General features: G+C 48.5%; 1 protein-coding gene and 1 long non-coding RNA gene across 2 annotated transcripts in view; one reads left to right on the forward strand and one right to left on the reverse strand.

The window, feature by feature from the left end:
* Positions 1-8,604, forward strand: part of LOC109144108 (ankyrin repeat domain-containing protein 26-like) — a 33,404-nt gene extending 24,800 nt beyond the window's left edge. Inside the window, exons 22-26 of the mRNA XM_039570531.1 lie at positions 729-803; positions 1,879-1,955; positions 2,688-2,934; positions 7,897-7,942; positions 8,531-8,604. Of these exons, the coding sequence (XP_039426465.1) occupies positions 729-803; positions 1,879-1,955; positions 2,688-2,934; positions 7,897-7,942; positions 8,531-8,604 (519 nt within the window). The remainder of the gene's footprint in view (positions 1-728; positions 804-1,878; positions 1,956-2,687; positions 2,935-7,896; positions 7,943-8,530) is intronic.
* Positions 8,605-8,951: 347 nt separating this feature from the next.
* LOC120411883 lies at positions 8,952-9,992 on the reverse strand. The gene is made up of 2 exons (XR_005604440.1): positions 9,799-9,992; positions 8,952-9,351 (listed from the first exon to the last, which is right to left on the reverse strand). It is a non-coding gene; the product is annotated as an uncharacterized LOC120411883 (long non-coding RNA).
* Between the last annotated feature and the right edge of the window lie 3,497 nt (positions 9,993-13,489).

Below are 13,489 nucleotides of genomic sequence, written 5' to 3' on the forward strand. Positions count from 1 at the left end.
GGGCCTCAGCTCAGGCCCGGCTGCAGTGTGAGGCTGTGGCAGCATCACCTAGGCCTGACAGACGGATTCCTCCTCTGGAAGAGAGGAGAGGAACGCTGCTGTTGCTCGCACAGCAAGAAGAACCCTTGAGCCCTGTCTCAGGCACGAGTTCAGCCAGAGGCAGTTGAGACTTTCCTTTTCTGAAGAGCGTTGTTGCTGTGCAGGGTACGATGAGGAGAGGTGACATAGGAGAAGTGCTGTAACTTACTCTTCACAGGTAGCTGTTTCAGCCCATCTTGGCATGGGGACCCAGCAGTATTGTTGCCAGAGATGTTTTTGCGGCTGCTCTGGCTGTTCAGTAGTAGCATGTAACCTTGAAACACTTCTCCGCTCGGCACTCAGATTCGTTGCTAGAGAAGCCGCCTTTCAGAGCTGCGCTTGGCTTTAGAAGGCCTCATTGCAGAATCAGTTACTGCCTTTGCACTGACTCATTTTTAGTCCAGAACGTTACAGTGTTTTTGCATGAAGAACTGCAAAAGGATTCCTCAGGTTCCCATCCTCTCACAAATGATGTGAAGGCTGATCTTGTTGGAAAAGAAGAGCCTAGTTACACTTAGTTTCTGATATTGAGTATGCAGATGATAAATACAGGCTCCATGGAAAACCTCTTCAGCAATTTCAACAGAATTCACTGCCTTTACATCCCTCTGGATTTCCTTTTGTATTTGGAGGTTTTTTTCTGCGTACAGGTTCGTGCACTTTCCCACAAGCTGGACATGGACTCTAGAAGAAGCATGCAGCTCGAAGCAAAAAAATTGGGATTTGTGAGAACAGCTGTCTACCCTGCATGGGAACCATGAAAAACAGGAGAAGAGCAAATGCCAGCTGAAAGAAGAGGTGGCAAAACTCCAACATCACTTGCAGACTAACATGGTGGATCACAACCAAAAACAACCATATAAAAGGGAGGCAGAAGAACGCGCTGGAAAAGAAGGAAGACAAAAACTGCAGGAAGTCAATCTGTTTTTGCAAGTGAGTGACTTTCTGATGTGTGTCTCTATGGAAACTGTGGAGACTTTGGTTGTGGCTATCATTTTTTAAGTGTCTGGCTTTGGGTGCCTGATGCTGTGTGTTAGCGCTGTCCTTGTGCCTGTGCCGAAGGGCAGTGGGAGATGGGAATATGGTTGGGCAGGAGTGCTCTCATGGTGTGTGATGTGCCAGCAGGTCCCTAAATCAGGAGCCTTCCCAAGGTAGATTTCCATTTTGCAGTGCCTGGGGCTATCTCTGTCCGCTGGTCTGCTTTTCTCACTGTTCGTGCTTGAAGGGGTTTTGCACCTTCCAGCTGTCATGGCCAGACCTACAGGTCCGGCTTTGTCCTTGGAGGGGGGAGAGTGCTCAGGAAAGAAGTGACTGAAGTTGCAGGTGTGGAGATGGGGAGGAGGTGAGGCATCCTGCTAATGCCTTTGTGGAATCCTGTTCTCCATGCCCTGTCCGACAGAGATAGTGCCCTTTCATTGGTAGCTTTCAATAGCAGTACAAATTTGGGCTTCTTCCTGAGAGAAAAGAATTACTTACCCTGGTGGTAGCTCCAGGGTTCTGCCTTGATTGCTGATGGCAGTGAGGAGGCACAGCCACTTCTCTGAGCCCAGCTGGGCCCTTGAAACTGGGTACATGCAATTGACAGGTGGGGAGAGGTCTCTTGTTCTTTGTGGTGGTTGAAGGTGCACTACCTCCTTCAGGCACAGGCAGCCTCCCAGGACAGACTAGAACACATCAGAGCCAGTCATCATGCTTCACTGAGAAACCAGCTAAAAGACAGAATTAGAGATCTTGAATGTGAATTGGACAAGATAAAAAAATGCCCAACCAGAGAGTACTTTTCCAAAAGAATGTGCACAGGCAGAAGTGGAAAAGTACAAGGACCTGTACCTGGAGGAAGTGAAAACTAGACGATGCCTAGCAAAGAAACTGGAAAGGTAAGTCTGTGCTTTTTTTGGACTGCTAATAAGAGACTCCTTTTTCCTCATGCATATTTCTTGCTAATTCTTCTTCTGCACCTGGCCGGCATTATGTGTGAAAGCCTATGATGGCATGTTTATGGGGAAAAGTATCTTAAGACCCTTCCCATTCAGCAGGCCTTCATTTCTCTTTAATGTTTCAGCAGAAATACCACTGCTCATGGCATTAACAGGATACTTTTCACGTCGATGCTGTTTTAACTGGCAGCTTTTTTTGCCAGTCTCTATAATCTCATCCTCTGTAGAACAGAAAAAATGAATTTCGTGTCCTTTATCGAATAAGGGTAGACCTCTTAGAGAACAGATTTCTGTTCTGTGAAAAAAAATAGAAATTATATTTTTAGGCTCACAAGGCTCTGAGCTTTGAGCTTTCCTTGGGAAGGGGGGGCCAGCCCAGACTTATTAGGGATGTGATGTACCTTCCAGAAGAAGCTGTGTAAACACATGGCTTTCACAGAAGGCTTTCAGGCCCTCATGCTGAGCAGTCCTAAGCATGGGTAACACTCACTGCTCCTTGTACCTTGTGTGACTTCTTAGAAACAGGCCCTCCAAACAAGCTCAGGTCAAATGATGTGCTATTTTGGGAGGCTCTTAAATCTCAGAAGTCCAATAATAGTGAAGAGTTGGAGGGTAACTTTGGGCAAGTCCTACTACCAAAGGTAACCCTTTGTGTGCTTCCAAATGTTTCAGAGCTAATGAGAGACTTGAAGAAGCCAACGCTAAGCTCCTCCGGGAGCGCCATAAAAGCAAATCTTTAATCACAAGCAGCATTGTTAGCGGAGGTCTGGCTGCAACTCCAGTTCTGTATTCAACTGCACTCGGACATCTTGGCAACAATTTGGGACTGAACAGAAGTCTCAGTCTAGGAGGAAGCTTCCTAAGGCAAAGTGAGAACACATTATCCTCAAGAAACAGGGTTGCAGCCTTTGTGGCCAAGGTAAGCAGTTTGAAATACTGTTCTCAACTGCTGCTAAAGAGTAGCTGTATGCAAGGTTCTCCTTTTTAGTCTGAAGTTAGAATCCATTTATTGTTCCATGCCATCTTGTCTATAGGCCAAAGCAACTGCTAATCCTCAGAACAGCGCACAGCTGTGCGTTGTAAGGCTGAAGACTTTTGGTCATCAGGGTTGTAAAAAATTTCAAGAGGGTCAAAGGCCATAAAGTATTTAAGTCAAAGCAATGAACTGTGTCATGACATTCTTTTACAAGAGAAACTGTGACAAGGAATACTGGTGCATAGAGAGTTCCCAGCTAAGCTCAGCATGAAATTCCAATGTATGGTTTTGCTAACCTGCTGTTTAAAATGGCTAACATCATGTTGAGTGACAAATCCAATCAGACATCTCTGAGACACCATTTTTCTTCTTCCTTGATCTTGACTCCAGCAGTTTCTTCAGAGAACTTGCTTTAGTATGTTGATACCAACAAAAGGATGCTTCCAAATAGGATGATATGACTGGGATGGCGTAACTTTGCTCTTTATATTTCAGTGCAGGACACATACTACACATAGGAGACATTTGTTCTTGTAGTTCCTGCCATGTGTTATTTCATGAAACAGTAAAATTACCTACTCCTCGGCAAGTCTTCACAGCTTTCTGATTTTGCAGCAGTGCTGCAGCCTCTGCAATACCTCTGGTCCAAGTATGCCCTGTAATTAGCCGTCAGCGTTATAGCACATCCCTCACAGAATGCTGAACATTATACCATGAGATGTGAAAACCCCACACCAATAGTTGTAATCAGTGGGAGACCCACTTAACGTGGGATTAAGGCATGGCCAAGCTTCTCTGCTGAGTCATTGTATTTTGTTGTCAAGGGAATATGAGAAGTATTTGTTCACTTTTAAGTCCATCTCAGTTTGGTGGTCCCCTCTTGCTGGAAAGAACCCATTTAAACCATGTGTCTACATACAGCACCTGTTTTAAGAAAAGAAAGTCAAGAGAACAAAAGGGACCAAAGCAGCGTAGGAAATGCATAGCTGTGGCAGTTACAGAGATGAACTTCTCTATGTAGCTGTGAACACTCTTTTGAGAGCAGAGAGGTGGACAGGCATTACTGGGAGAACTCTTGATGTCATTAGTACTGTAGCATCTGCAGGGGCTATTCTGCATGCAAGCACTAGAAAGGAAGGAAAATTCAGGGACCCACTGGAAAATGGAAATAAAGAGGAGACCAGGAGGGGTAGGGAGCACAGAACAAGAGAGGGAAAGAAAGGACAGAGAGAGATGGGAGCACGATGTTAAGAAAAAGGCAAAAGAGGAAACTATTACAGATGGTGGTGGGGTCAGTGGCTCTGACCCAGGAAGAGGTGACCGGTCCAGAGAGATGGTCCCGAAAGGAATCACCTTCCTGAGGCCCAGTGTCTTCCCTCAGCTGATGGCAGAAGGGCCCTTGCAGAGGCTGTCAGCCCTTTAGTGATTGTCAGCTCGTGAGTCCAGCTCAGCTCTGCAGGGCAGCCTCCAGGCCAAGCCAGACCAGAGAGAGAGACGAGAGGCTCCTGTGGCTGGTTCCGCAGGAAGGGAGCTTTATTGTTGGTCCCCTCCGGCGAAGGGGAAAGCCAGGGACGAGAGCTCTCTCTATCCCACAGGGGCAGAGGGCTTAGCTTTTATAGGGATGCAGGGGATGGGTGAGGGCCAATGGGTTATGAAGGATCTGCATAGGGTCTCCTAAAGGATTGTGGGTCTGTCTTTTCTTGCTGTGACCAAAGAAGTGGTTGCCTTTCCAGGGAGTCCTGCTGGGCATTTGCGAAATCTTTTATCTCAGCAGAGATCCCTCCAGGGCAGGGGCTGGGCATGCCCCACAGGAAACCATTCCTCTTCTAGGCAAAAAAGCTGCCTTAGGTTAAAAGGAAAGGCTTCACAGTTGTGCCTTTTTTGGAGAAGAATGAGGAAAACAGTGAAGGGAAGGAAAGTGGGAATACTTACTGCTTCTTAAAACTGAATGACAGCAACAGTTTTCAGGCAGTACTTTCCATTTTCATTTTCCAGAAGACATTGGAACTCTCTGTGAATCTCAAAGTTTTGTCAGTATCAAGACAGACACCCTCAAGGGTTTACTGCCTTCCATTAAGTGTATTACAGAAATTAAATATCTCTCCAGGCTATTTCATGGCTCATTCTTTTATACAGCCTCTAATAAATGTATAGTTCAAATTGCTATATAGGCTTCTTCAGTGTTTTGTGAAAAATGCTTCCAAACCCCCTTGTGAAAAATATTTGAGCTGATTCCAAGACAAGTCTGCACTAGATCTGAGAATGGTGATACTCTTCCCACTCAGTGTCCTGACTTCAGTAGCACCCATAGAGTTTCTGTCCAGAGCATGTGTGTCTCACAGCTTTGAGCATACTCTCAAGGAAGTTGTTGAACAGTTATGTATGACATTTTCCCAGTCCTCAATTACTGATGTCCAGAGGGGATTTGCTTCTTCATTTTGGGGCTTTCTTCTATACCAACATTTTTCCTTCCTAGTGCAGTTTTGTTGGTAAGACTTAGTCCCCTGACGTTCTCTCTGCTCTTGATTACAACCTATGGAGACTTCTGGTTTGTTGTCATCAGAGGAGCAGAGGATAATTCACTCTCACTATACACAGTTTGTCTTCTTGGGATTCCCTTTGAACTTTAATACCGTATCAAACTCTGAAGTCTTCTTCCTAGAATAAGGGTGAGTCAAACAACTGCTATATCCACAGAAAACTTACCTACATCTTACCATTTCAACCAGGTACTCTTCAAGAGAAAGCTGGAAATCTCAGCATGCCAGATTGCTCTCAATTAAAGCAGAAGGCTGCTGTCTGGGACTCAGATTTCCTGCTGTCAATTTATCCTCCCTCTTACTAAACTGAGCCACACATTCTGTTGTGATACATCTTTCTGAAATCACCAGTTAGGGAACGGAGACTAATTGTCACAGCATCGCCTGTAGCCTCAAGTACCTCAATGTTCAGTGTATTCAGGAAAGTCTTAAGACCTGTCTTCCCTCTCCAAGTCATAAATAGGAAGTACTGTTAGTGGTCTGTGTACCAGAATTTGGAAGCTGGAGCCTTAGTGCGTAGCCCAAGGCAGGGAATGTCTGTCTGCTGCAAATGTTGCAAGAATATTTAGGGACTCAAGGCCAGTTGTTATATTTACAAACTGTCAAGCTTCAATCCTAACAGCTGTGCCAAAGGCTGCTGCAAATGTATGTCTTGACACAGAAGAGAATAGTGAACTCTGCTGCCTGCAACCAGCGTGAATGGGTGGATTTATGAAACCAGTTTCCCTACATGATGTGAGAAAGGGAATGTCGGCTCCCTACGCTCTCTCTCAATTTCTGTTCCTTTTCTGGTTTCATTTTCCAACTGCCCTCTTGTATTTTAGGGGCCTTTCTGTTGTGAGCTTTTTTCCCTTGCCTCATGCACGTGTAGGCCATGTTCTTGTGTCTCCCTGAAGACCTTTAAACTTAAGGCTGTTTTTCTTTCTTCTTCAGCTCCTTAATCAAAGTTCTTCTCTCTCTCCTCTGCAGCCACATACATGACAAGGTTTGTAGCCCGTACTGTTTAACCTTGGGTGCTACTGGAAGTGGTTTGTCTATTTATGCTGTTAGGTTTTGATCCAAACTGATGCATTCTTATTCAAACTGATGCATTCACATTGGCCTAAAGCTGGTGAGTGAAAGAGTGACTGCTGCTGAGTACTTCTGTGCTTTATGCATTTGTGAAGTCACGGCTTCTGTGGTACTTCAGCTTGTGTAAGGTGGCACCGTATGTATGGATTTCATCTGTTCTACGGGAACTTGGTTAAACTAGAGGAGAAGGCTCTTTACCCCCCTTGCCTTTCTGACAGTCAGAAAGTTCTGGGTAGCAACAGCAGTTGTGTGTGGAGTGGCAGTACTGCTCTGAAGTTGAGTTCCTAGACTCTGAGTATCATCTCATGGAGTCTTAGAGGATCCAACTTACTCTGTGCTCAAGAAGCTGTGTGGGTAAGTAGTAAGCCAACATCACTTTGTGAAACAGAATTACTGAGATGGTGACTGCTGCAAGTGACCCAGTATGGTACTGCCTGAAGAGCTAAGCACTGAGAGGTACCTGCTGAGGAGGTTTAGGCTGTGATGCCTTCTCCAGAGGGCTGGGGGGCAGGAGAGCAGTGGAGAAACTGTCAGAGTCCTCAAAGGTGTATTTTCATTCAAAGGCCTTTTCATTCCTTTCCAGAGAAATCCATGTGGTGGCTTTATTTCCACCTATTTCTTTTTCCTTGGGTGGGGATGAGAATCACAAAAAGGTTCCTGGAATAAATAAGAGGCAAACAAGACCTTTTTCTTCTCTTCATTCATCCGCACGTGTTGCGGAGGGTCCTGTGGACCTTCTGGTCATTGTGAAGGCTTCATAAACCAGGGAAAGTGCTTGCTTCCAGCACCTCCACTACTACGGCTGTGCTTAGGATTAGTCCTGCTTTAGGTTGTCTTTTGGTCTAGGCTTGAGATTTCCTGCTTCCTTCTGCTACCAGTGTCTCATTTCATGTTCTAGGGCTTCTCTTCTCCCCAGGATTTTACTGCTGCCTGTCCACGCTTCAAAAACCCTTGAGGCTTGGGGGCATTTGTTCTTTTGGCACCACTGGGAAGAGCTTGGCTCCATCTCTTTTACTCCACCCATCAGGTAGTTAATACACACAGACAAGGTCGCCTGAGCTTTGTCTGCTCCAGGAGAGAAACAGTCACAGCTCTCTCAGCCTTTCCACATAGCTCATGTGGTCCAAGGCCTTTGGCATCTTCTTCTCAGCCATCACAGACCATCATCTCCATTTGGGATGCTATTTTTAGGTTTTATCACATTCTCTGTGGGGTGTAAGAATGTTTCAGGAGTTTTAGCAGTAACATTTGGGTCGTATTATATCTTAACTGTATATTTCATGTATAATTCTAGGTACAACAGGAACTGGATGAAAAAATCACTAAGGAACTCAAAGAAGGTAATGTGTCATTACATTAGGAATGTTCTTAAGGAAAAAGGTGACTGTTTCTAAGTCTCAACAGCTTTCAAGCCATTATTTTCAACTTCCTCTGCAAGGCACTGAGATTTTGTTCTGCTAGCTTTCTAGTTTAGACTTGAGTGGGAAAAATTCCTGCTTCCCAAAATATTGCATAGAATGTTATGCACTTGCCTAGAAAAAACCAAGCAAAAAGAAAATTCACCCACTGCCCCACACAGAAACACTTGGCTTAAGATGAAGTTGCCCTTCACTAGAGTTCATCTCCAGCAAAAACATCAAAGAAGCCCCCAGATTTTTAGAGATCTTTATAGACTTCAGCCACCTCTTCTTCCCTGAACACTGACTGCATTCAGTACTAAACTGTGACCATACACTTGCTCTGCTGTTGTGCACAAAATGTGTTTCTTCCTTTGTGCCCAGCTCTTCCCTTGTTATGTGTCCTTGGAAATTTTAAAGTCTTGTTCAGGACTGCAGACTATCGAGTTAAGTCAAATCTTCTTATAGTGCCTTATTTCTCCCTGTCTGCTGTAAAAGTAACATAAGGAATCTTGTCTCCTTTCTCCCCAGCCACTGCTGAACTTGAAACTGGATGTGCTGGATTCCAGAAAACCTTCACGTGCACCAGGTTCCCTTTTGAATGAACTGCTATGGGAAGTCTCTGGATAACTTTTTTTTTTTAATAGTGCATCTATTGTGTCCCTTGTGCCCAGTTCAGATGTGAAAACGTGTTTCTTGCAAGTTTTATTTAACATTTAGTCTTAAATAAAAATCGGTAGTAGTGATTTTGGCATATGGTCTTGCTTGCACCTGTATTCGGACAGAGGTATCTCTCAAAGAATTTTAATGAGCTGATCTTCACAGCCGGAGGCCAGGCAAATGTGTCCCTGTCCTGCAGGGGACTTGAAGCACCGTTGGACCAAAATCGTGGGCTCAAGCTCAGCTATTGCTAGTTATCGGTTGCCAGACTGTGAAAAACGGGATCACAATCTTGATCGTTCAAAGAATTTATTAAACACCGAACCAGTTGATCAAAATATAGACGATTGGAAACCCCTGCGGCGGTCTGCCTGCCACAAAACAAAGCGCACCTACCCACAACGAGATGCCGCCAGAGGCACGCCCACAACCTAGGGGCGATACATTTTATAGCCCCGAAACCCCGCCCTTAGACCGCCCATTCCTCCGCCCACCAAAGTCTTTGAGATCAGCTCATTGATGTCTTGGGTATCTTGATTGGCTCCTCCCTGTTGGACTGTTGTCTAGGGTCCTCCGGTTGGCTCACTGTCCATCCAATGCTGTTCCTTGTTTTATCCCTTTACGTTAATTTCTCGTTGGACGCCCGCAGCTTTCATTACTTTATCCGGTTCTGGAATGTTCTACGTTCAGTCCTACGGGGGTAAACAACTTATTTTAAACATGAAACATTGCAAACGTTGGATCCTTAAACTTATTAATAAGCAGAGAATTAAAATTGACTATAACAACCAAGTCCACCAATAACTTTAGACAAACTGTCCTAATTGTAATAATTCTTTCTCTCCTACTGATTAATTCCTTATTGCATGCGAAAGCCACATTCCCAAAATTCATTGATAACAGACTCTTCCTGCATTTTAGAGCAATCCTCCTTGTGGACTGTGCAGAAGGCAAAGGCAGCGAGTGAGCTTCTGGCAGCCATGAATGACGGGAAAAACCCACAGGTTTTGAGCCTGTGGGGAGCTGACCCAGCTGCAGCCCGCAAAGGCAAAAAAAAAAAAAAAAAAGTGTTGGGAAATATCCCCAGTCTCCTAGACAATCTCTCCACCCAGAAAGCAAGTGCTGGGCTCTGACCGCACCCTGAGATTCATGTCGGGGATGTGTGCCCAGAGGCACCCCGGCCATGCGCTGAGGGGAAAACCCGGAGCGGGCGAGGCGAGAGCTGCTCGAGCGCCTGCCGCAGCCTGCAGCTCGGGCGGAGCAGCCCGGTCCGTGCCCCGGGGCAGCCCGAGGCGAGGCAGCGCCCAGTGCCGCCGGCCGCCTCGCAAGCCGCGGGCCGCCTCCTTGCCGGGCGCCCGCCGAGGCCGCCCTCGCGTCCGCGCGGCCCCGCCGTCACCCGCCCGGCGCCTCCCCTGCCCGCGCCGCGGCCTCTGTGACGGCCCCGGTGGAGCCCCGCGCGTGCCCCCGGCCGTTGTGACGCCGCAGGCGCGTGGTGCCCGCGGTTCTGTTGGTGCCCGCGGTTCTGTTGGTGCCCGCGGTTCTGTTGGCGCCCGGACGCGGCGCTCAGAGCTGCCCAAACCCGCTCCGGGAGCAGCAGCACGTCCCGCGCTGGGAGCACTGCGCGTCCCTGCCGCCGTCTCGGAGGCTCCTGGCCGCAGCCACTGCGCGGGGCGACCTCATCTGCTTTGTGCCGAGTGCCTGTTCTCGTCCTCCTCGTTTCGCTGTCCTTCGTCCTCGCCCTGACATTCTTCCTCGTCCTGATCCTTATCCCGATCCACACCCGGGGCCCAGCAGCCCGCCGGGGGCTCCCTGCTGCTGGTCGCTCCCAGCAGGGCCATGTCGTGGCACGCCCTGCAGAAGAGAGTCAGGGGGCTCTTCAGCAGAAGGCGACAGCAGTCGCCATACAGCAGCCCGTCTGGGCGGCCCTGTGCCGCCGCCACCGCCGCCTCCGAGCCCAGTGAGAGGGTCCAGGGCGGGCTGCACCGCGGCCACCTGGCCTGGCCGAGGTGTTTCAAGAGAGTCGGCACCGACGGGAGAGACCAGCAGAGCCGGTCAGTTCTGTGGGCCACGGATGGGACACCTTGGCTGCTTCTGGCAGGTGCTGCCGCGGCAGCTTCTGAGCCAAGCTCCTCTAGTCCTCGGCAGCCTTCTCTTAAGGAAAAGGCAGACCGAGAGCATCAAGCATAGTGCGACCAACCCCCCTGGCAGCTTTGGATGCCACGTGGAAGCGCCCGCCCTTAAGGCCGTGTGTAGCATCGCGTTCGAGCTAATGGCCTGAACAGCGAGATTTGTCCTGTCAGCTGGGAGACACAGCGAGCTCTAGAGCTTTTCGTGGCTTGTAGCTGCCGGGCTGGCTCGAGCGCTGTTGGAAGTGCGTGCTGCCGGCCTGCCACTTCGCCGTGGTCTCTCTGCAGGGCTGTTTCGCAGCTGCTCAGACCTCACCCGTTCTCTTCTGCCCTGTGGCTGATCAGCGCAGGATTGCAGCAGCCGCGAGTGGGCAGGAACAGAGTCCGGGCAGGCTCCCCAGGGCTGCGTAAAGACGCAAATTCGTTCCGTCTTTTGTCTGTGTTGAGACCGTCTGTTTAATTTTTAGGACACCTCTGGATCTCGCTTCTGCGAATGGCCATGCAGATGTCGTTAGATATCCAGCACAAAAGAACTGCCAGCTGAACCTTCCTGAAGGCATCAAGAGAATTCCACTGATGATGGTAAGTGGACTGTGTTCTGATCTTCTAAGTGAGGCTTATTGACGGTGCATTACAGGAGAGGTATCTGACAGGATTCCTTACACAGAAGGGCCACAGAAACATGCATGTTGCTGTTGGCGTGGTTTAGGCCTCTGTTAGCTAAATTTTTGAAGATGACCTTCCATAACAGCATTCCGGGAGATGAGCGAGTTGTGACAGAGTGAGACAAAAATGTCGAAAGTCTTCCCCCTTCTTTTGTGTGTTGTTCCCAGGCAGCCAGAGCACCAGCAAGAAGAATGTGTGGCTATTCTGCCAGAACACGGTGCCGACCCAAATCTGACGGATGCTGACGGCAACACTGCCCTTCACCTGGCTGTCCTCTCTGGTAATGCTACTGTAGCAGGGCGGTTACTTGAGCATGGTGCCAGGAGTGATGCTCACAATCAGGTAACCTTGGCATGTGGGTGAAGCTGCTCTTTTCAAACAGGTGCCGAACTTGTCTCTGTTTTTCTAATGGAGATGCTCTCTCCTTTCAGGGGGGATATACCCCGTTAGATCTTGCAGTCTCCAAAGAGCATGAAGAGATGCTGGAGTGTCTTGTAAAAAAGGCAGCTGACAGGCATGCTGCAGAGCAGTGTGAAAGGTGAGGGCTTTGTCAAAACAGCACACAGGCCTCCTCAGTTGTCAGTGAGTGTGACTGAGGAGAGGCATGGGAATGAGCTTAGAAAAAGAAGGAAGAGCCACACGGAAGGAGTTCCCCAAGCGACTGGTAAAAGCAGGTCTGCTCTTGGCTGCTCTCAGACCTTCTGTACTCTTGTACTTTGCCCACTGAGGACTACCAGGAAGTGGTGTCTGTGGTGCCCCCTCCCCACACAGACCCAGGCCCACTGGGAAAGCTGCCATTAGCTCAGCAGCAAGGTTGCTCTGCGGGGAGAGGGGGTTTTTGAGCAAAGGCACGGTTGGTGCGTTAAGTGGTATGGATGGGAGCGTTGGGAGAAAGAGAAGCAACTTGTCCAAGGGAACATGACAGGTTCCAACCACACATAAGAGAAAACGTCTTGCCATGTAGATAGTCAGGCAGTTCAACAGCTTGCCCCGGGAGTTTGGTGCAGCTGCATCCATGGGGATTTGAAGAGTAGTGGAAGGGAGCCCTGAACAGTATGGCCTTGCCTCATATTCGAGGCTGCACTGGGGAGGCAGTGGGACTGGAGACATCCTGAGGTCCCTTCCTAATCTGAATTCATCAAGCTTCCATGTGCTTGGCTTAGCTTTCACTGTGCTTGTAGGAAATGGGGAAAGAGTTGATTTGGGAGCAAGCAGGGAGAAAACGATGCAGAATTGGACATGTTTCCTATCAAAATTTCATGCTTCAGGACTTGCTCTTGCGGTTACTACAAGCCATGAGGCTGATGTGGAGGAAGACAGTCTGTGCTTGCAGAAGGAGCTGGAGAGGGTTGAAGCGAAGGTATGGAAAGCCTGTCCCTAGAGGAGTAAATTGTGGGGTGCTTGATGCTTTCCTGTCCATCATCAAAAGGGCAACTCAGTTATCCTGGGAGCCAGAAGGAGAGAGACCTAAGGAAGCGGTGATTATATCAGACTTTGATCAGCCTCTGTCCCTCCTGCCTCTGCTCCCCACTATGATGAGGTAGAGCTGCCTCTCTTCAGGTTTTCACCACTTCCCAGTCAGGGACTTGGAGCACCTAACTCTGTGCTACATTTGAGATTCTTCCTGGTTTAAGAACGCTCCCTGAGCACCCTGGTGCAATTCCCAACTCCAGAGCAGGTCTGCCGGTGCAGTTCACCTGGGAGCCTTTGCTGAAGTGGTGCTCACCAGGATACAACTGCTGCTGTTCCTCCTGGCCCCAGCACGCTGAGGCAGAGCTGCCTCTCCTCAGGGATCCTCCACTTCCTTCTCAGAGGGACTGGACACCTCTCTTGGTGCTGTGTTTGAGGTCTCCCCCAATTCAGAAAACTCCCCGGTGCCATGGTGTGCTCCAGAGCACAGGTCCTCTGGAGCAGTTTTCCTCTGACACTTCCAAGACACCTTCCTTCCTTAGGAATAGAAGCTTCCCAGTTCATGCATTCATGCAGTAGCAAACAAGTGAATACAAAGAGCATCATCACAGGTCCACAAAAGGGTCGG

Source organism: Corvus cornix, chromosome 1A (genome assembly GCF_000738735.6).
Source record: "Corvus cornix cornix isolate S_Up_H32 chromosome 1A, ASM73873v5, whole genome shotgun sequence".
Classification (NCBI taxonomy): Eukaryota; Metazoa; Chordata; class Aves; order Passeriformes; family Corvidae; genus Corvus; species Corvus cornix.